Source organism: Erithacus rubecula (genome assembly GCF_903797595.1).
Source record: "Erithacus rubecula genome assembly, chromosome: 29".
Classification (NCBI taxonomy): Eukaryota; Metazoa; Chordata; class Aves; order Passeriformes; family Muscicapidae; genus Erithacus; species Erithacus rubecula.
This window is the reverse complement of record NC_136681.1, coordinates 1149130-1169934: the sequence shown is the minus strand read 5'-3', so window position 1 is coordinate 1169934 and position 20805 is coordinate 1149130. Positions and strand designations below refer to the sequence as shown.

The following is a 20805-nucleotide window of genomic DNA, read 5'->3' as shown; positions in this document are numbered from 1 at the left end:
GGCTCAGACAAGGGTTGGTCCTCTAGAGAAGCATGTCAGAGTCCAGACTGTGGGATGAAGCAGCCTCCTCATCATCCAGCAAACTGCTTCAACCAAAACCTACTCCCTTCCCTACTGCTCCTGGTACATGTAATCCTGTCCGAAGGTCCAGCAGGTCCAGGGCTGGTGTCCCTGTGCTGGCTGAATAAGGAAACAAGGTGGTTTACATGCACCGTGCATTCTGATCAGCTGTTTCCATTGGCGAGGTTAGTAATCATCACTGCTGCTCTACTCTACGTTAGGAGCATAAGCATGCCTCTGGAGCACTCGGGGTGCCAGGGAACCACCCTGGGAAGCACCAGTGAGGTGACAGAGTTTAGTAACCTCATCCTGACTAGAGAATGTTAGCAAAGTACAGAAATCAGCTCTAAAGCACATGGAGAGGTGCTGGGTTTAAGCACTTTCAGATCAGGATTTCAAATCTTGGGCACCACACACTCTTGTGTACAACACTCACGCAGCTCTCACTCAAACGCACTGGGATTTCCACCTCTCTACTTGGAAAGGATTGCATCCCAAAGCTTCCTTGTTATGATCACCAGTAGGGACTCATAGCTAAGTCTTGGAAAAAGGGCAATTGAAAGATTTACAGATGCTGGGGCAAGCTGGATGTTCAGGAGGGCAGCCTCAGCCCCGCAAAGATGAACCCAGTACATTCACCCCCAGCTCTGAGGGTCCTCAAAGACAGCAAGAGGAGCTGAAAGAACAGACCTCCAGCTCTCACCAACACAAAACCTCTCTGCTTTGCATTTCCAGAAGATGCAATTGCTTCCAGCCCTTCTGGGTTTTTGCTTCTGGGTGAGCATGATCAGTGATAACACTGATTAGCAATTGTTGAAGAAACATGAGCTGAGTACTGGAGTGACAGCCGGAGGGTGGCAGGGCTGCACTGCTGCTGCTGCCGGCAACTACAATTTTAGAGTGATCATTACTAAGGAAACTTCAGACCCCCGGCCTGTGAAGCAATCTACCTATGAAGCTGTGAAAGAGAGGGGAGCTCAAGCAATGCAGCACCAACTGCTCTCAAAGCCCTCACCCAGTTTGTCTGTGGATGTGATAATATCGGCTGGAAGGGAGGAGTCCAGATCTGCATCCAAGATGCCCAGTGGATCAAGTTGTGCTACATGATGCCCTCGAATCTATGAAATGCACCAGGAATGGAAAGGAGAACAGGAACCAAAAGGGAGAGAAAAACAAAAGAGGGGAGGGGTAAAAAAGTTAAATTACATTAGAATTAATTTGCAGAGTAATTCTCACCGACGTTTGGAGAAACAGTTACTGGCGCATCATCAAAATTTACACAACTAATGCCGAGAGGATCAAGCTTTGCAATGTGGTGACCCCTGACCTGGAAGCAACAACACAGATTAAAACAAGTTAATGGAAGAGACATTCCTTAAAAAGAAAAAAAAAATAAGTTAGAAAATTTAATTCCGTTTCCCTCTTTACATTTTCTGCAGAGCTATCTCAATTCTAGCTGCAGCTGAAGCCTGGAGAAGTTGGGTTTACTGTCACCTACAGCACATCAGGGAGTGCCAGCAGCCACCAGGACTGCTCTGCTCTACCTGACACCAGGTTTGGCAGGTATATGGGGGCATGGCAAGCTCCTTCACAGCAGAGACAGGTCTAAGGGTATCTTGATGCTTTCCCAGCATCAGCCTCGTGTCCAATTTGAGCAGCTCCTTTCTACAGATGCAGTAACTTCACACTGATGGTCTCCTCCTAAGAATCACAGGTGCACAAAGAGGAAATTTGCTCAGAGAAGCTGAGGCTCCCCCATCCCTGGCAGTGTTCAAGGCCAGGTTGGATGGGGCTTGTGGAGTAGCTTGGAAGGTTGTAGTAGGTGTCCTCGCCTGTGGCAGGGGGGCAGCAGGACAGAACAAGATAGGCTTTAAGGACCCTTCCAATTCAGACTGTCCTGATGTGTGCTGTTTTAAGCAGGTTACCAATCACATGCTGGGCTTCCTTCACCTTCCTACTCTTTCATATCTCCATATATTGTCCTGAACCTCCCCACCTGGACATCTCACTGCAGCTACAGCCCTACTGTGACACCAAGAGGAGGAGAGAGGTAGAATTCTCACTATGGACAACTTAGAAAAATACCAAGAGCCATCATCTTCCTGTGCTGCCATTCAGAGCCTGAAGAAGAGACAGGCATGCTGAAGAGGTTACGGATTTTGTTTTCAAATCCCTGACTTCAAGCTTCTGCTTCCAATTATATCAGTCACTCCATGTTCAAACTCAGCATCTGCCTGCCTGTTCCACTGGCAGGAGCTGCCTGAGAGCTGGCAGGGTGGTCATCTCTCATGGAATCAGGGAATCAGCCATGCAGGTCCTCACAAACACGTTCCAATGCTGATATCAGCACCACAGTTGCAGCAGCAGGGGCACTGTCTTGGAGCCAGAGAGCAGGGCCAAGGCTGGGCAAACCTTTGGACTCGCCCAGTGCTGCAGTTCCTGCTGTAACTCACAGTCTTTTACACTGGATTTTCCCCGTATCTCAGCAGGAACACAACTGCACAGCACAGCAAATGCTTCATCACAGGAACAGGTGAGAAGCTCACAATCACAACTGCACAGCTTCTGGGTTCATAAACTTCTTACCACAGCCATAATTACAGCCTCCATACTTGATAAACCAGAGCACAACAAAAAATAAAAGCATAATACAGATGTAGAAACACATTTAAATGTTCTCCAGAGTTAGAATACCTGCTAGCCTCAGCCAGAGGATGTTTCTTTCCTGCTCCAAACTCATTTCTCCCAGAATGCTGACTTGGCAGCATTGGTCTGAGCTGCAGCCCATGAGCCCCACGGGCCACTTCCAGGTTGCAAATCACATGGAAATGTTTCCTGACCTCTTATTTTAGAACCTTGGAAGCTCTGTTCAGCAACAGGGGGAAGACAGATGGGTGCTCCCTGCCATTGCTAAGTATGGAAATAGCCCACAGCACAAGAGCAGCATTCCAGAAAGCAGCAAACTACAGAGTGTGGAGAAGACCTCCCATTCTCTGCCACCCTGTTTGGATGACAATAGCTTTAATCTTCCTATTGTCCAGCAAAGCATTAGCTGAGCTTCTGCCCCAACAGATCAGCTGCTCCTAACGTGACAGACCAGCTCCTATCCTGCATGCTCTGCATGCAAACACGTGCATCATTTGCACTAACTCCAGCCCACCTCAGCTGTTGCAAGCCCCTCAACAAAGAACATGACCCTCCTCAGCACAGTCCCCTTACCTGATATGCCCTGATGAGAGATTGCACTGCAAGATGGTCCTCGACGAGTTTATCCACATTAGGCTGTGCCTGAACTAGGGACTGGGCTTGGGACAGGGTGGAGAGGCTGGTAGTCAGTGGAGGGGGGCTTTGGTAAGCAGTGCCTGGAGCAGCTCCAGCATTGGCGTTGCGAAAAAAGATGTCCCATGACTAGGAAAAAGAAAAGAAGAGAGGTGACCAGGGTCTTCACTTGCAGTCCAACACCTCCTCAGTCAAGGTTACAGAGGTCTCAACTTTACTGTCAAAGCAAGAGACAGAGCTGCCTCCTCCCCTGTACCTCAGCTCCATGCAGCAGCTGCTGAAGTCACCCACCTGCCTTGAACAAAAGAGCACTAAAGCTCTCCCACTATTCCAGCTACCTCACTATCCCCCTTCCCATCCATCTGGGTTGTTTCTTTTGGCAGGAAGCCAATGCCAGAGCCAGCCCTCCCTTGGCAGTGGCACCAGGACAGGACACAGTGATACCCCACCCCTTGGCTCTGCTCTTGGAAATGCTGCTCTGAGCAATTAGCCCCAGCCTGAACTTCCAGCTTATTTCCCTCTACCCAGGGGAGGACACCACTCTCTAAATACCCCAGTTTTTCTGAAAAATATTTCTGCCCTGTAATTAAATACAACTCTTTCTCTTTCCATGATCTGAATGGCCAGAGACCTAAATCCCAGCATAAGCAGTTGTTCAGCTCTCAGCCAGCCATAGTTTTATTTTTCTATCTCTTCTTCAATTTTCCCCCACCCTTTTGGTGACACCAACGACAGCACTACAGAGGTGCTCCCATACCAGCTCACCCATGCCCAGAACGAGGCAGCTGCCACCTCTGCTCCTGTTCCCTCTGCAGATGGGAATTTCTAGGTGTTAAAAAACAAATCAAAACACTGGAAAAAAGCCTTGGACAGACTTGTGTACTGTCATACTTTTCCAGCACTGTCTGAAATGCCTGGAAGTGTCCCAGGCAAACTCAAGTGAACCAGTCTCCTTGTAGAAGCACCAACAGATTTGGGGAAGGAGAGTCTGGCCAAAGTCCGATCCATATCCTGCCATCACGCTTGTACCTCATCTCATGTGCCACCAAATGATGGCAAAGGATGAGGGCACAGTGGAACAGCAGCTGTGTGCCAGCACAGACCCAGGGAGCTGGCTTGTGCAAGTAAATGCAGTGGGATTTGCACACTGGCTTCAGCCCAAGAGTCTCTCCACTGACTGAGAGCTTGGCATCCTGCACCTTGGAGAGCACCAAATACAGACCGGACACGGGTGAAGCTCAGCCATCCCCAGAATGTTTAACACAAGTAGAAAAGTGCCCTCAAAGCAGGGGCTGTCTGGGGCAGAAAACAGATTTTGTCCCCAGGAAACAGGGTGGAGAAGACTGAAAACCTGCCCTTGGCTCGGAGTTGCCCCAGCTCAGCTGTTCCCCTTGGAAGCTCCTCCAGTTGCAGCACTCATCACATGCCCCAGGAATGTATTTCCAGCTCCAATTTACTCAAACACCCCATTGTCCCATCACATCACTGCACAAGGAATAAATTTAGAAATTGGTCATGCTAAAGGAACATAAATAAGATCTGGAACATTTTGACACTAACTGATAAACAATCACTCCCCCAAGGGGAAAAGAAAGGGAAGACAGAAAACACCCAACCCTGTTCTGGCTAAAGGAAATTTCAGTGCGAAAAGAGGGAGAGCTGCTTTTTGCTCCACCCCTACTCTTCCCTTCCACAGGCTCACAGAGCTCCTGGGCACCCCCAAAGCCATCAGCTCCTGCAAATACAGGGACAAGCACCCAGGGATGGGCTCTGTGCCCTTGGCATGGAGAGGAACCTGGCTGGCCACTTTTCTCCGTGGTTTCAGATTGTTTCATGTACTGGCAAATAAAGACAGGCAAGAGAAAAGGAGTATCTATCGACCTGTGAGGGAGGTGTGGACAGGGAGAGAGCCAGGAGTGTTGCTTTTATAACCTCCTCCCTTCTGCCATTCATACCTCTTGGAGCTCCAATTAGCTTCTGTTACGGAAGAAAAAGTCCACCTTAAACTCGGCAAACAAGGTGTGGCACCAGCTGGGTCAGCTTAAGCACTTTCACTGAGTCTTTATTGCTTCACAGAATGATGTCCAGTGGCACAGGGCAGGCCAGAGCCCTGATAAGTGCCATAAAAACATCAGCTTTCAATCTGCTGATGTTTTAATTCAGGAGAATCCAAGGCCTATCCCGTGGGTTTCTGGGAAGCACAGAGGTGCCACTGGAGCTCATATCTCCCATGGGAGAGGCTGAATTGCCCAATTAGAGTTATCCTGCTTTATCATGGGAAAGAGAACTTTGTCTTAATCCAGCACTTGCCAAAGGTAACACCAGTAATAAAATCATGGGGTTATTCCCCTCTGACTTCTCTGTGCTCATGGCAGCTCTGTGAGTGCTCTGCTTGCTTTTATACTCTGTATAGACACATACAGGATATAAGATATATAGACACACATTTTGAGAGAACTCAGATTCAGGGCATTTTTAGACAGTCTCACAGCTGGAACACAAAGCATTAGCCTGGACTAGCTTTCCCAGCACTCCTCCATGCACTGGTAAAGTGGGATTGGTGAATCAGCTGCCTGCCACACACCAGGACAGTTCAGGGCTTTAGAGGGATCCTTAGCTCAGTTCTGTGAGTGGAGCTCAGAGCAGGCTCCTCTATAGGAAACAGCCCCAAACCAGCTCACCAAGCCAAACCAGATTCAGCTTCTGAAGAAGGATGTAAGCTCATACTGTCATGTCCCAGTTTCCCAGCTTGGAGGTCAGGCATGCACAACAAGGGAAGAGGGGTGACATTTCCCATCCACTGCAGCACTGAGTGTGCTTCAGGCTGGGACGTGCATAAGGGACACACAGCTTCCACCTCCAGCTCAGGCTGCTTCCTGCTCCTTCCCCTGTCATGGGCTCCAGAAGCATCAATCCTGCCTGGTATGGTCTGCAGGTCTGGCAGCACCTCCTCCTCCAGCAGGGAGAAGACAACAAACAACTTAAGGCTGCAGAAGGAGGAGGAGGAGTCTGAACCAAATTTAAGGCAGGTAATCTTCACTGAGTGCAGGCAGCCAAGCAACAGCCAGTGGGTTCACACCATGCACATTGCTCTGTCCTTCATCAGCCTAGACAAGGACCTTCAGTTTTCTCACATGTGATAATGTCATCAAACTCCATTCAATTTAAAATCTCAAACACTGCCAAGTTAAGGAGTCCATTTTAAGGGCTGTTTCATGTACAGATCCATGGGGAGAGCTGTGTCCCTGTCCCCCAGTTCAACCCAAACTCCAGGGCTGCTGCTCAGGGAGGCTGAACTACCCCAGATGTATGCAGGTACCACCCACCTGCAGCCGCAGCTGTTTGGCCACCTTCCCTGAAGGACCTATGATGTTACTTATGCTATGGGGAGACAGCGTGGGCTGTGCCAAGCACCCAGGCTGGTCAAATGGAGGGCAGGAGGATGGTGTCCCCACTTCCAAAGGATGCAGTCCCAGGAGCAAGCAGCACTGTGGCAGCCCACTGGCACCCATCCCCCAAGCCCTCACCTCCTCTTTCTCCCACTCAGCTCTAATTTTTATTATTCTACTGTTATTATTATCCAACTCTGCTCATTGAACTTAAAACTGGAGTTCAGCTGAAGGATCTCATGCAGAAAATGCCCTAAAATAACCTCTTTTTTACCTTCCCTATTTTGAGCAAGCACCAGAGCTTGTTCTGCAGTTAAAACCCCCAGTGTCTACAGGGAGGAAATGGATTCAGTGTGCTCAGCTGGGACCATGGCACCAGCTGGAAACCTCAGAGGTTTTTGGTGACAAGAGCAAAGACATTCCAGCTCTTCCCAATTGAACGTGTTCCTCATCCCTAGTGGGACACAGCACAGCAAGGAGCACCTGGTCTCTGTGCTAGACAGGGACAGAAAAACCTCACTGCTCAGAGTGACTTTCAAGACTGCCCAGGAATCAAAGAACTACTATCACACAATGACTCTATCAAAGTCATGATTGTGCCTGTTGCTGGGAAAAAGTGGTGAATCCTCACTTGTTTTAAACCAAGCTACAGTATTTGAGCTCATGGTTTTTAGTTCAATATCCCACCTCTGAAGGAGGGATTGTACCATGTGCTTGGGCAGCTTTCAAGTCACTATTTGGCAAAGGGCACAACCCAAACTAAGATGTTTTGTGATTTCCAAGTCTATAGTTTGGCTCAGCCGCCTGTTTTCCTTCAAAGAAGCATGAAGTTAACTTTCTGTGAAAATTCTATGTTAAAAATTTTTTAGCACCTTCATTTTGGATGGGTGGGATCAGTGACATTGAAAACACATCAAACTGTCATGAGTGCTGGGGTATAGGATTCCTTATACCCCTAATTGCTCATTCTCTCATTCTATCCTGGTCTGCACATGGCTCATAAATAAAGAAAATCCCTGCTCTATATCAGAACATGTTCAAAACTGTCCTAAAAATCCCCTGGGTAATGCTGAGACTTACTCACCAGAGAAACATTTTCCTTGTGAAACCTTGGGGATGGGGAAAAATGCTGTCAGGTTTCAGAACGCCTCCTCCCAGCTGAGCCCTCACCTGCTGGGCTCAGCCTTGCTGGAAGAGCTTCAGGAATCCAGATCAGGACAGACCTCTGCACATATTGCCCACAGCTGGATTGTTTTCCCAGCTTTAAGTTCAGGAGCAGCCAGTGGGAATTCCTCTGGCCATCAGACCCCATCCCCCACCCCATCTGTAGATCAGCAGTCTGGTTTAACACACACAAGGTCAAAGACAAGCTTAGCTACATCTGTCCCAACACAGAACACCACCCACACCTGAGACAAGAAAACCAGTCACAATGTGGAGAATACCCTCCTTGCCCCTTATTCCCACCCTCCATTCTGCAATCAACCCTCTTGATGAGCCACCAGAGATAGAAAAAGTACAGCATTGGAAGCTCGCTCCAGGTGGATTCCCAGGAGCCATTCCTCGTATCCGCTTGTGATCCAGATGCTGCCCGTGTCCCGAGCCCAGGGCGTTCCCGCTTGAACAGAAAAAGCTTCTTTTGGCTCTTGCTCAAGGAATTGCTGCTGTTTCTTTTGGGCAAAGTGAGGCAGAAGGACCATCCACAAACATCCAGGCCCTACAGATGAATTCACTGCTCCTCAAGAGGTGGCACTTACCTGCACCTACTGCTCAGACACAGATAAGTGAAGGTGACATCCTGGCAAGGTTGATCCTTACCTTATGTACACTTTTGGGATTTTCCAGCCAAGCATAATACATTTCCTCCACATAGTTTGAACTAGTCCCACTCAGAAATGGTTCGGCAGCCACCGGTGCACTGTAGCACCTGAGCTGTTGGAACGTCCTGGGTGCTGCCGGTCTGTGTTGGGAAATTGTCTTTACAGTCTGTGAGGCTGTCAATGGCCTCAGTTTTGCTGCACAAGTCCTTAAGTTAAGCATATTTGTCCTCTTGCCTCACACAAGTTCCTGTTGAGGGAGAACAGAAAAGTGGGTTATGAATTACCGCAGGAGAGCACTGAACAGAGTTCACCCGCCCTCCCCCCCGAGCATGGAGAATCAATCTTAGGATCAGTTTTTAATTTGGATTAATCCATCCACCCTGTCCCACAGCCAGGTCTTTGATGGCTTAGAAATGCAGTTTTCACTCAGTACACTTGGCATGGCTGGTCTGCCTCTCCCATCCCTCAAATGAGCTGCTGCACACCAAAGCTACCCACATCTCTTGATTTCAGCTTCTTCCATCACTCTTCCCCCCCAGGTAGGTCTGAGCTTCCATTTCTCTGACCAGTCTGCTCAGATGAGGTTTTCTTCTTGTTTGCTGTGATGTGCACCAGGATAAAGCTGGGAAGAAACCATCTACATGGAAAATTGCTTGCAAAGTAGGGGTATAGTACTGCAAAGCACTTGAGAAGGGGGCTGCAGGAAAGACTGCTTCTCCTCAAAAGCCCAGACCCAAGAATGTCAGTGCAGATGAAAGATCCAGAGAGGGGCTCTCCACTGCTCAGAGCCCAGAAAAGTAACCCAGAGCCAGTGTGGGACCTTTCAGAGGTGCCACCTTGCAGCTTTCAGTAGGACATGTACTGGGAGGCCTGGGATTAGCCAGGTGGTTTGCTATAGGGTCAGCCATGGGGTTTTACACACATTCAACCAAGGAAAGCACTGGAGACCATCCTGAAGGAAGTGCAGGCACTTGGAGCAACTCTTCTTGGAGCTGCCCTTTCCACTCAGCTCCTTCCTCAGCTCCTTGGCAGGAGCCAAGGCTAGAGGTGACCCAGCTGGCTGGTTTCCATATCCCAGACCAGTTTAACAAGCAGCAGCCCAACGTCAAAGCAGTTACCATATGTTCACCAAATTAAAATGAAATTTCACAAGGGACTAGAAAAAACAACACAACTTAACGGCCAGCATTTTCCTAGCCAGCCTTCCAGGTTTGTCTTGCTGAATCTAGTTCAGACACTGATCTCTTCCTTGTAGTGACCAGTAACAGGACCCAAGGGTTGCGTGAGGGGAGGCTCAGGTTACATATTAGAAAAAGGGTCCTTACCCAGAGGGTGTTTGGGCACTGGAATTGACTCCCCAGGGAAGTGGTCAAAGCACAAAGCCTGAGATATCAAGGAGCGTTTAGACAATGCTCCCAGGCACAAGGTGTGACTCTTGGCAATGGTCCTGTGTAGGGCCAGGAACTGGACTTGATGATCCTTGTGGGTCCCTTCCAACAGAGCATATTCTGTGATTCTGTAGTTCTGGCTGCCTGGCATGACAGGGGCTACACTTCCCGTTGTAAACCATAAGGTTTTGGTTCAAAGAGCCTGAGGAAGACCCAGAGTCACCTGAATTCAGACAAAGTGTTTGACAGATTTACTCACAGGAAAAAGGCAACTACTTGTCGTTTTCACCCTGCCCACAATCATATTTGGCAAGAAAGGCCAGCAGGTGCAGGACCACAAGTGCAACAGCATTGGGGATTCTCTCAGCTCACCCTCATCAGATCTACACAGCAAAATACACATACTGTTATTTTTCTGAAAGGCTGAGAAAGTCTGGGATGTTCAGCCTAGAGAAAAGAAGGCTCCAGGGAGACCTTTGAGACCCTCACAGTCCCTAAAGGGGCTCCAAGAGAACTGAGGAAGGACTTTAGCCAAGGGCTTGGAATGACAGGACAAGGGGGATTGGCTTCCCACTCCCAGAAGGCAGGGTTAAATAGGATATTGGGAGAAAATGCTTCCCTGCGAGGGTGGTGAGGCCCTGGCACCTGATGAAGTTTCCCAGAGAAGCTGTGGTTGCCCCTGGATGCCTGGAAGTGTCCAAGCCAGGGTGGATGGGGTTTGGAGCAACCTGGACTAGTGCAAGGTGTCCCTGACTATGGTAAGCAGGTAGAACTGGATGATCTTCCCACTCAAAACATTCCATGATTCCATAACATTTCAGAGAACCAACTGAGTCAGGTGCCAAAGCACAGACATGCATATGGCAGGGAAAAAGCTTTAAGACAGAAGCAGAATCATCATCTGCAGTTTAATGTCCAGTTTCGGTGCTGCCACTTAGCAGCATCCAGTGACCTCAGGAAAACAGTGAGGTTAAAGCCAGAGTTTGACCCAAAGTGAGCAGAACTAGCTGCTCTTTGAGAATCTCTTGCAGGAAGGGTTAGCTAGAAGCCTGAACAGAGACAAGGCAAGCTTGGAGCTAGGATGACTGCATGCTGGATCAAAATAGAGAGCCAGAAGCAAGGACGTAGGAAACCAAGTCTGAGATAAGGGATATCAGGGTCACACAGGAATGTAAAGGTCACACTGGGAGTGACGGCTGAGGAGAGTGCAGAAGGGCAGCCAGTCACAGCCCAAACCTAACCAAAAGGTCAAACCTCAGGAATGCCCACAACAGATGACGGCCCAGAGCGTGCCAATAAACAGATTAAAGGGCTAAATGTGACCCACCCGCAGCTGGGAAGGGGACGTCAGCCTAGACGGCAGGTACTTGCTAATGACTTGGGATTTAGGAATACTTTCTATGTTAAATACAGCACAAATTCCACCGTCCAGAAAGCGGCGGGGCCAAAGCCACCAGCTGCAGCCACAGCTGATCCAGCACCGGGCACCTTGGGCAGGCGAGGGCCTCAGGGCGGGCGGGGGCCGGGGCAGACCCTCTGTGGCCGCTACACGGCGGAGTCTGGCCCCGCAGAGCCCCGCAGGGATCTCCGCCAGGCGCCGCTGCTCGGGCGGCATTCCGCGACCGCAGAACGGAACGAAGCGGCCCCGCGGGGCGCCCGGGGGGCCGTGAGGCGCGCGGCAGCCCCGCGTGCCGGGCTGCGCGGGAAGGGGCAGCAGGACCCCCGCCCCGTCCCCGAGAGCGCGCCAGGCCCGCCCGCGTCCCGCGCCCCCCAATCACCGCCCGCAGCCGCCGCCCGGGCTCGGCGCCCCTCGCTGCCTATAGGACCGGAGCGACCAGCTGAGCCTTCCCATTGGCCGCAGGGCTGCCCATCTCACTACAGTCCCGCCCCCCTCGTTCCCCTCCTCCCAGGCGCCCGGGCGGCGCCAAGGACACCGGGGCGCGACCGCGGGCCCCCGGCCCAGCGCGGCCCGCGGCGCGACCCCCGCCCAGCTCCGGCGCCGGCCCCCGCCCCCGGCCCTCCTGCACGGCTGGGTCTGGCCCCACCGTCCGGTCCCGCCGCGGAACCCACCGGCGTGTCCGTATGTCCCGCTCGTGGCCCCGGCTCTGACAGCGGCCCCGACCACCGGTCCCGCCCGGCCCCGCCCCCCTCGCGTCACCACGTCGCGTCACCACGCCCCGTTTGCCACGCCCTGCGATCCCGGCCCAATGCGACTGCGCCGCCGGCGGGAAAGTGCTGGGGCCGGGCAAGGCAGGGCGCGTTCGTGGGGCAGGGTGCGCTCTGCGTTCTGGGGACCCTCACCATGGCCAGAGAGCTCCCACCATGGCCTGGGGTGCGCTCTGCGTTCTGGGGACCCTCACCATGGCCAGAGAGCTCCCACCATGGCCTGGGGTGCGCTCTGCGTTCTGGGGACCCTCACCATGGCCAGAGAGCTCTCATCATGGCCTGGGGTGCGCTCTGCGTTCTGGGGACCCTCACCATGGCCAGAGAGCTCCCACCATGGCCTGGGGTGCGCTCTGCGTTCTGGGGACCCTCACCATGGCCAGAGAGCTCTCATCATGGCCTGGGGTGCGCTCTGCGTTCTGGGGACCCTCACCATGGCCAGAGAGCTCTCATCATGGCCTGGAGACCCTTAGCCAGGGATTCCCACCATGGCTACAGAACTGTCACCATGGTTTGGTGACACCCTCCATGATTCATGGCTCACAACCCTCATCATGGCTTGGTGATTCTCATCATGGCTTCAGGACCCCAACTGTGGCCTGGGGACCTCTGCTGTGACCTAGGGACCTCCACTGTATTGTGGCAGACCCCTTGCCCTGAGGCACCTCAGGCTTTTTGGGATATCCCACCTTGTGTGACAGCCAGCAGATGCCCAGCAGGGCACGGGAGGTGGTCTGTGAACTCTGCATTTCTGGCAATTTCCTGACAGTGAGTCATGATGGTGCCAGTCTTGGCCACAGCAGCTGTGCAAGGCTGGAAGGCACTTTCAGGAAGTGAAACGGATGCCTGGAAAACACCCCAACAGCCCAAGTCCACGCAAGCCTGACCACGCACATCCCGGTCCTCCCAGCATGGTGAAATCTCCAGCACACCGGATGGACATGAGGATGAGGAGTGTGCCTAAACACCATGACATGAGTGAGCACAAGAAACTGAGTAGAGAGTGGGGTCCTGCACCCACTGGTGTTGGGACAATGAGGACAAGAGGGGTGACAGAGGAGGCACAGCTGGCTGTGGCACCAGGGGTCTGGGCAGTGGAGGAGGAAGCTGTGGAGAAATGGTGGACTGGCAGCACTTGCACCACTGGCCACTTCCAGGACACCCACAATGCCTGGTCCTGACAAGGGTGGGTGTCATCACAGCTGGGCTGAGACTGGCATTGGAACTGGGGTTGGAGCTGGCACTCAGTGAGTCCAGTGAGTCCAGTGAGTTCAGCTCCCTGCTGGGTCAACCAGGCAGGCTTGCACATGGTCACAAGCCCCACACATCAACCCCAAACATCCCCTCTGCCTCACACACCAGCCGTGGAGCATCCTTCTGCTCTGCCCTACAACCCTGCTCTGCCCTATACTCTGGTCCTGGAGCAGCCCCTGCTCTGGTCCATGCTCTGCCTCCCTGTTGGGGGTTGAGTGTTTTTCTGTTACTGTGTCAATTGAAAGAATTTTTCCCATTATCATGCCAATGGAGCTGGCCGGGTTACACCCAGGGTCTCTGATGAGTCCAGACAAAAGGGGTGGGTGGGGACGGCCCCGGAGGGGCCTCTGAGGCTTCTGGGAGGGCACTCGCGTTTCCGGCGAGCTGGGAGCAGGACGCGCTGGATCGTTCAGCCACGCGGCCGAGCACAGGAGAGCCAGACCCTCTGCGATCACCTGCCCTGCATCTGCCCCGTTCCAGCCTCCTGCCTCTGCGGACACAGCTGATCCCCCGGACATACACGGTGAGCGAGGAGCCGCCGCTGCAGCCCGTTCCCGCCCGGGACCGGCGTGGCCCTTGCCGCCCCTCCCCCCCTCCTTCCTGCCTCCGTTTCTCGCCTGCCTTTTGGCAGATCCGGGCTCTGGACTAAGCACGGAGACAGCGTGCTTGCATCTAAAGGGACTGACACCGAGTTACCTATTTCGTTCTGTTAGCAATTTTAACTGTTATTGTTTTCTGTTTGTATAGTTAGATATATTAGTAAAAGAGCTGTTATTCCCACCCCCCTTATCTCTGCCTCAGAGTCCTTGATTCAAACAATCATAATACTTGGGGGAGAGGAGTGGAACCAAAGTCTCTATTCCAAAGGGAAACTTCTGCCCTTACTGGCAGACACCTGTCCTTTCAAACTAGGACACTCCCCATGCTCTGCCTGGGGGCAACCAACGCCCCCAGCCCTCTAGTCTCGACAGAGTAATTGGGCAAAACCGGGCGTTGCGAAACCTGGAAATCCCACTCTGACAGCGCTTCCTTCTAGAGACTCTTGAAAACCAGCCGCACTGACACCGGGCTCAGAGAGCAGCCAAGCAGCACTGCAGACAGGACAGGCAAGAGCAGGCAGCCAAGTGCCTCAGAAGTTTGCAGGTAGTGTGAAATCTCTGCCCAGGACTCTGCAGTCAGTGGTGGCAATGGCATTTGTCCCTGATTTGGACACACTGGAGAACAGCAGGTAAGAACAGACATGCTGGAGAGGACTTTGGGGATGTGTTGCTGCCTTTCTGACCCTGACTTCACCACCTCCCTTTGCCTTTCAGCCTGAATGAGGAGACGCTGTATGGCCCCGATTGTCTCTGCCCACAGAAGGTAACACTGGGGTGGTGGGAGTGGTGGGGTCCATGTTGTATGGAAACTAGCCTCTCACCCTGCATCCCCTTTCTTCCCCAGAAGCCCCGACTGGACTTGGAGGTGATGTCGCCTGGGGTGGGAATCCAGGTGACAGTGACAAAAAAACACCTTTCCAGGACCTTTCGCCAGGCTGCCATCCTGGTGGCTGCTGTGACCAAGCTCCTAAAGCAGCCATCACACAACGACTTTGCTGATAGTGACCTTGGCAGCTTCTTCAATGATATTTTCGGTATGAGGTTGATGTCAGGGGTGTCACCCCAGACAGAGGATATTCTTGGGGGTACTCTTGGACCTGGGAGCAGCATCCTCCTGACTGTCTCACTCCCCACAGAGCCCATCTCTTTCCAGTGCATCAAGGACAGTTATACCAGGGCACCCGTTTTCCGCTACACTCGCTCCCAGTCCTTCGACATCCTGGATATTGACCACAAATGCTTCGTGCTGGAGTCACCCACCCAGCTGGTGGCCCTGCACCTGCAGGGGCCCTCTGCTGGACGGAAAGGTGAAAGCATATGCTCCCATCCCAGTGTCCCTGTCCCCAAACCCAGGACCACCCAGGAGCCACCCCATAACCCCATGACCATCCATTTACCTGTTCCTTCTCTCTGCAGTGAAGCTCGACATTGCTCTGTACCGTCCCCGGTCATCTCAGGGTGGTCCAAGGTCTGGAAGGCTGCCAGTGGCGTTGGGTATCAAGGGCTACCAGCTCTACATGTCCTGTGTGATGAGTGACTCTAAGCCTGTGCTGCAGCTGGAGGTGAGCAGAGTATTCCTACAAGTCTGTCCTCTGTGGGGCTCAGGGCTCCACTCCACTTTGATCCTCATTTCACCCCCCTGGCTATAGGAAGCTGACATCAGGAGGGATATTGACAGTGTGGAGCTGACCCGCTTCATCTTCTACCGCCTGGACAGCCCAGCTGAGGGGACCACCCGCTTTGAGTCGGCCGCCTTCCCCGGCTGGTTCATTTGCACGTCCCTGCAGCCCCGCCAGCCTGTCAGCATCACCAACACTCCAGACCAAGTGAACATTGCTACCTATGAGCTGAGTGGGCGCTGAGGATGCTGCATCAACCCAACCGGCAGTCACCGGTTTTCAGGCTGTATGTACTAAGTACAACCCCCTGGGGCATGACCCCCCTCCCCACCTATTTCATGTGAAATAGCAGCTCTGGGCCCCATGGGCTCGAGCTATCCCAATCTTATTTATTTATTTGTTTTTATTTATTTATTGTGTCTGCCCATTGCTTCAGTACTTATTTATTATGCCCCCTTATTTATTTTTGCTTTTAACTTGTATGCATATGGAGGTGGAAATAAAAAGTTTTCTAGGACAGCATTGCTCAGCTCATTTCTCATGGGGGATGGGGTTATGGATGGGAAAATTCTTCTGCTTTAGCTGCTTTTTGGGTGAAAACCCAGGGAGTGGGGGGCCACCTCACAGCCCAGGAATCACCTTGACCTGTGCAGGACCCTCCAGCAGTCTGTCTCCATGCCCACATCACACCTGAGAGGTGACTGGGGTGGGCACACCATGGTGGACCCGGCAGCCACGGCAGCTGTCTGGAGCTGTCTCCTCTGCCCCAGCTGCAGCCGGGACATGGCACGGTGGTCCACAGTGCAACAGGACAATGAGTGGGGTGGCGTGACATTACAGGACGTCGCATGATATCACATAGTATGATGTAGTGTACCGTATCATACAATCTCACACTACACCGTGCCTTATCGTGTGGCACAGCATGATGCAGCATAGCATGGTGCGCCGTGTCATTGCGTGGTATCGCACAGCATTGCATGGCGTGGTATGGCATTAAGTGGCATTGCACCGCACAGCGCCCCGTGGCACGCTGTGGCCTGGCTCAGTGTCGCATAACACGGCTTGTCACGACACGGCAGCCGTGTCGCCGCACGCACCCACCCCGGCGGCCGCGACCACGGCAGGGGACGCGCTGTCACCGCCCCCTGCCCCCGCAGCCAATAGCGGAGCCAAAGCCGGCGCTCGGCTCTCTCCATTGGTCGGTTTGAAGAAGGCGGTGGCAAATAAAGGCGCGGAGACCGTTGGGAGTGTCAGTTGCTGCGCAGTGGCTGGGACGGAGCGGCCGGAGCTGGGTCTGAGGGGTCCCGGTGCTGCGGGGCGCGGGGGGACGGAGCTGCGGGCCCTGCGGACCCTCAGGGGCGGGGGACCTTGTGGGGAGGCCGCGGGTCTGTGGGAGCGTTGGACTGGAGGCGGGCAGGGGAGGGTGTCAGGGCGGCCTGGGTAGGCAGTGTGGGTGAGGGTGTGTAAACCAGCGGGAGGTGCCCACAAAACGGTCCCGGGGACGGGGAGTAGAAGTATTATGGTGGTAGGTCGTGTGTCGGACACTCTTTGAAGGAGCGAAAAAAACCCTAAAAGTTTATTTTGTACATCCCTTTGTATAGAGTTTTACAAACTATCCCCTACTGGTTAGTAACAAACTGTTACTCCGTACTAATTGATCAGTCCAGAGAAGGTGTCTACGTGCAGGAAAGAATTTTTTGTGAAATATCATTTTAATACTTCTACTGAGAAGGTTGGCAATTGTTGAAACAGGTACAAGAAACAGTCTTAGTCTGTAGAATTCTTTTGCAGGGAAACACGCTGTTTCTTGCCATTGCAGGACTCATTTCTCACAAAGTTGGTAGCATTCTCATAGCTTATGTGGGATTAAGTCAGAATTCAGCCTGTGAGGCCTGTACAAGGCTGCTGTTAGCCACCACAGTGTTTCCCAATGGCTGATGGTGTCTCTTCTGTTTTATGAGACTCTGAAGCTTTTTCATCTCAGGTCCTGGCTCTGGCAGAGCAAGCCTTGCTGCTAAAACTTTAGATCTGGAACGAGATCTCAAGGAAAGGGTGATGGGAGTCTCATCACTGGTTTTTAATGGCAACTTCCACTTGCTTTTGGAATATGTTAATATCAGGAAGGGACATTTTCTGTGTATCTGGCAGGAAAAGGTGAAGAGAAGAAGCAGAATCAAAGAGCACAAAGACCACATCAGTCCCTGTTGCCAGGCTCTGGGAAACACCACAAATATAATAGAAATGAGAGAGGATTCACAACCTTTCTTTTCATCATAGAGCAGCATTTGGGCAGAACAGAGAATGGTCCCCTCACTCTCTAGGCACTTTCTTATAGAAAAAACTTAGACAGGCATTGATATTCCCAGAGGGCTGGGCTGCTACCCTGGAGCAGAGGGAGGGGAGAACATCACAGCTGGCTGCTGTCACAGGGCTCCAGTTCTGTGTGGAGGAGGAGGGAAGGACAGAACTGTGGAAGCAGATGGTGGCCTGCTGTCCCACCTTCCTGCTTAGCTGCAGGGCCTGTGGATCAGCCACACTGAGTGAACTCTGTTCAGGATTTTCTGGTCACCACTATGATCTGCAGCATGGCCTCAGCTGTCTGTGGCACACGGGGCAGTTTGGGAGCCTCCAAACCTTCTACCTGCCAGAATCATTTTGGTTAGTTTTGTTGCCCATGGAAGTTTTGTGACAATCTTGGATATTAATGGCTTGTGTTGCGTTCCTGTTGTCACATAAAAGAAAAATGTGGCAGTATTCCTTGACAGGTTTTTGACTTCTGAAAGCTACCCCTAAGATTCTGTTCCTGAGACAACCAGTAGTGGGTGAGTTATTTAACTCTTTCTGCTTTTCTTATGGCTGATAACTTGTTAGACTTTTACAGACCCTGTTTAAGGAACTGGACTAATCACCTGAATTCACCCTTAGAAGCAGTTTCTAAACTCAAGCACGTAAGTAGGAAGCTCTTGAGTCCTTCATGCTTTAAGGAAATCTAAGGAGAACAGGGTCCCCTGTCACAAATGAGTGCCTTATGGTTGCTTAAAGAATCACTGGCAAAGATAGCAGTAAAAACAGGTTTAGTATAAAAGTGAAAGCATGACAAAGTTCATTGTGAAGCTTCGCTCTGCTACTTACTGGATGGTTAAAGCACAAAGAGAAAAAGCAAGCTAAAATCTCAAATCAATCTAAAACCAAAACCAACCCCAAAATTATCTGTGTGGAGGCAGAGGAAGGGAAGAGTAAGGACAAAAAGGAATAAGGAAGGTCCACTGAGTCACAAGATTTAGAGCAGACTGCCTTGCTAATCTGGGCACTGGGCTTGACCAACAGTTTAGGCCCAAAGGTTTTAACAGCACTTAACCTGTTCATTAAGTGCTGTTAAGTTAAACAATTTAACAAAGGATTAACATAGAATTTACTGTAGAGCAACAACTTGCTTACTTGGTACTTAAGTACCAAGGAAAGCCACATTCATGGAACATTTGCTCTAGCATACTTACACACACAGAGACCTAAAGCATTTGTATAAGGTATATATTTGTGAAAAATTCCCCTCAAATTCAGTGAAGGGCTCATGTTGGTGCCTTCGTGTCTTCTAAACAGGCAAAGAATTGAGCCTTGGGGAAGGAGGTACCAGCCCAGGCTCTGTTGTCATCCTTTGCAGCAAATGTGAGAGTTTGCTGGCTCTGAAAAGCTCCACTCAGAAGGAGATGCTGGTCACAGTCCACAGCAGTCCAAGAGAGCTCAAAAGGTCTCACTAAGGATTGCTGCTTACAGGGTCACAGGAGAATGTACTTTAGTAATAATAATTTTTCATCCTGGCTGCAATTCAGATCTGTAGCTTGCTTTGAAAACCACATCCCCAAGTCAAGGTCATGAGTTTCTTAGTCCAAATGGGGGACATACCACAGACTGTTGAATAGATGGCAATGAGTCAAGTAGCTATTTTTCAAAGGACTTTTGTTTGGATAGGAGTTTGTTTCAGTTTGGGAGACTGATCCTTTGCCCATGTCCTGGTGGGTGTTGTGTTGTTGTTCTGTTGACAGTTGCTTTGTCACATGACTGTCCCCTGGGCAAGCTGTAAGGATCTGACCAAGCTGTGCTCTCCTTGGAGCTGAGGGCTGCTTTGTCTTTCCAGGTTGACAGGAGCAAGAAGGGTGTTGTTGGGAATGTGATGGCAGGTGTTCAAGAGGATGGCAGGCTTGGAGCCAAATCCATGCAGCACACTGGCCACACTGTTCAGAAGAAGCCTTCAAATACATGGCAGGGAGCAGGAAGGGTACAGCCAGTGAACATCAGGACTCTTCCTGCTTCCATGCAGACTAGTGGCAAGCTGCCATCTTCAGCCTCTGGTCACCTAAATACAGAAAGAAACCAGAAGCCTGCACAGGAGACTGTCACTGCTGCAGCAGCTCAGGTGGGAAGTGATGACCCTCCTCCTCCTGGAGGACCTGACTCTCTGAATAAGGGGCTGCAGGGCAGGCTGGTCTGCCACAAGGAAAACCTCAACCCACAAGCCTCCACATTGCTGGAGTCGATCAGAACTTTTCAATCTGATGCAAACAGTCTCAGGAAGACAGGAGTTTTGGCCCACAGTGAAAGTTCAACTGTAACATCAAGGTCTGTTCTGGGTCCAAAAGGCAGAATTAGTAACCAGCAGCCTAAGGAAGAGCCAGTTGTGGATAAATTCAGGAAAACCCTGCCAGAATCAAAGAGCATATCTCAAAATACAAGTATTGGAACTCAACCATTGCAGCCCTCTGAATTCCTTTCTGCTTCTACTAATTTGCTACATAAAAACTCTGGGACAAACGAGGGGAAAACTACTATGGTGAGGCAACCCAGCACAGCTCCAGGGGGAAGTCTTAAGCACCACAGCCAACCTCCCCCAGTGAGAAGATTTCCCACCAAGCCTCCCACTTTGGGCAACCCCCAGGGGACCACAAAGCTGGAAACCAGCCTGAAACCAGGTGTTACTTTGCCATGGCCAAGGCCCACAGTTAAAGAGAGCATGGACAGGAAAGACATGAAGGTGGTGCTTCCTGGACACACAGCAGCAGGCCAAGGGACAGGTCACCCAAACCAGTCCTGCAGCTGGTTGCACAGCTCCAAGACTCATGTACTTGAGGATGGTTTGAGGAGAGAGCAGCTTAAACCAGAAGTGCTGAAGGCAAGTGGCATGCAGGCTAGGCGCATTCCAAGGACCCCATCTGCTGCAGACCGTAAGTAAGTGG

The 20805-nt window shown here is 51.6% G+C and overlaps 4 protein-coding genes across 13 annotated transcripts in view; 3 read left to right on the top strand and 1 right to left on the bottom strand.

The window, feature by feature from the left end:
* OGDH (oxoglutarate dehydrogenase) overlaps positions 1-12122 on the bottom strand; it is a 29327-nt gene extending 17205 nt beyond the window's left edge. For 2 of the 8 annotated variants that reach the window (XM_079328887.1, XM_079328889.1), the window contains exons 1-4: positions 12007-12122; positions 8547-8795; positions 3280-3468; positions 1297-1387 (exon numbers count right to left, since the gene is read on the bottom strand). In XM_079328887.1, coding sequence (XP_079185013.1) covers positions 1297-1387; positions 3280-3468; positions 8547-8768 — 502 coding nt within the window. In that variant the 5' untranslated portion in view covers positions 8769-8795; positions 12007-12122. Of the gene's footprint in view, positions 1-1075; positions 1179-1296; positions 1388-3279; positions 3469-8546; positions 8796-11981 lie in introns of all 8 variants that reach the window. The other 6 variants (XM_079328886.1, XM_079328888.1, XM_079328891.1 and 3 more) reach the window with 5 other exon arrangements.
* STARD7 (StAR related lipid transfer domain containing 7) overlaps positions 1-13568 on the top strand; it is a gene marked incomplete at its 3' end in the record, with an annotated part of 234570 nt that extends 221002 nt beyond the window's left edge. Inside the window, exon 6 of the mRNA XM_079328971.1 lies at positions 13461-13568. Coding sequence (XP_079185097.1) covers positions 13461-13568 — 108 coding nt within the window. The remainder of the gene's footprint in view (positions 1-13460) is intronic.
* A 716-nt stretch (positions 13569-14284) lies between these two features.
* Positions 14285-16090, top strand: LOC306813451 (interleukin-1 beta-like). 3 transcript variants are annotated; one of them, XM_079328914.1, is made up of 6 exons: positions 14285-14581; positions 14667-14715; positions 14797-14986; positions 15089-15259; positions 15369-15514; positions 15602-16090. In XM_079328914.1, exons 1-6 carry the CDS (start codon positions 14541-14543, stop codon positions 15812-15814), a joined length of 810 nt encoding a protein of 269 aa, XP_079185040.1. In that variant the 5' UTR covers positions 14285-14540; the 3' UTR covers positions 15815-16090. The 3 variants fall into 3 exon arrangements, with proteins under 3 accessions (XP_079185040.1, XP_079185038.1, XP_079185039.1); XM_079328912.1 differs by having other exon boundaries at positions 14797-15259; XM_079328913.1 differs by having other exon boundaries at positions 14667-14986.
* Positions 16091-18439: 2349 nt separating this feature from the next.
* On the top strand, positions 18440-20801 carry LOC306813450 (uncharacterized protein; the record flags this gene model as incomplete). Its single annotated transcript, XM_079328911.1, has 2 exons — positions 18440-18522; positions 19175-20801. Exon 2 carries the CDS (start codon positions 19746-19748, stop codon positions 20799-20801), a length of 1056 nt encoding a protein of 351 aa, XP_079185037.1. The 5' UTR covers positions 18440-18522; positions 19175-19745.
* Between the last annotated feature and the right edge of the window lie 4 nt (positions 20802-20805).

Excerpts from the sequence above, each read along its gene's own strand:
- LOC306813451 (XM_079328912.1), top strand. The coding sequence starts at position 14,541 with ATGGCATTTGTCCCTGATTTGGACACACTGGAGAACAGCAG. Across the intron at positions 14,716-14,796 it reads ATTGTCTCTGCCCACAGAAG|AAGCCCCGACTGGACTTGGA; the intron begins GTAACACTGGGG and ends TTTCTTCCCCAG. Across the intron at positions 15,260-15,368 it reads GCCCTCTGCTGGACGGAAAG|TGAAGCTCGACATTGCTCTG; the intron begins GTGAAAGCATAT and ends TTCTCTCTGCAG.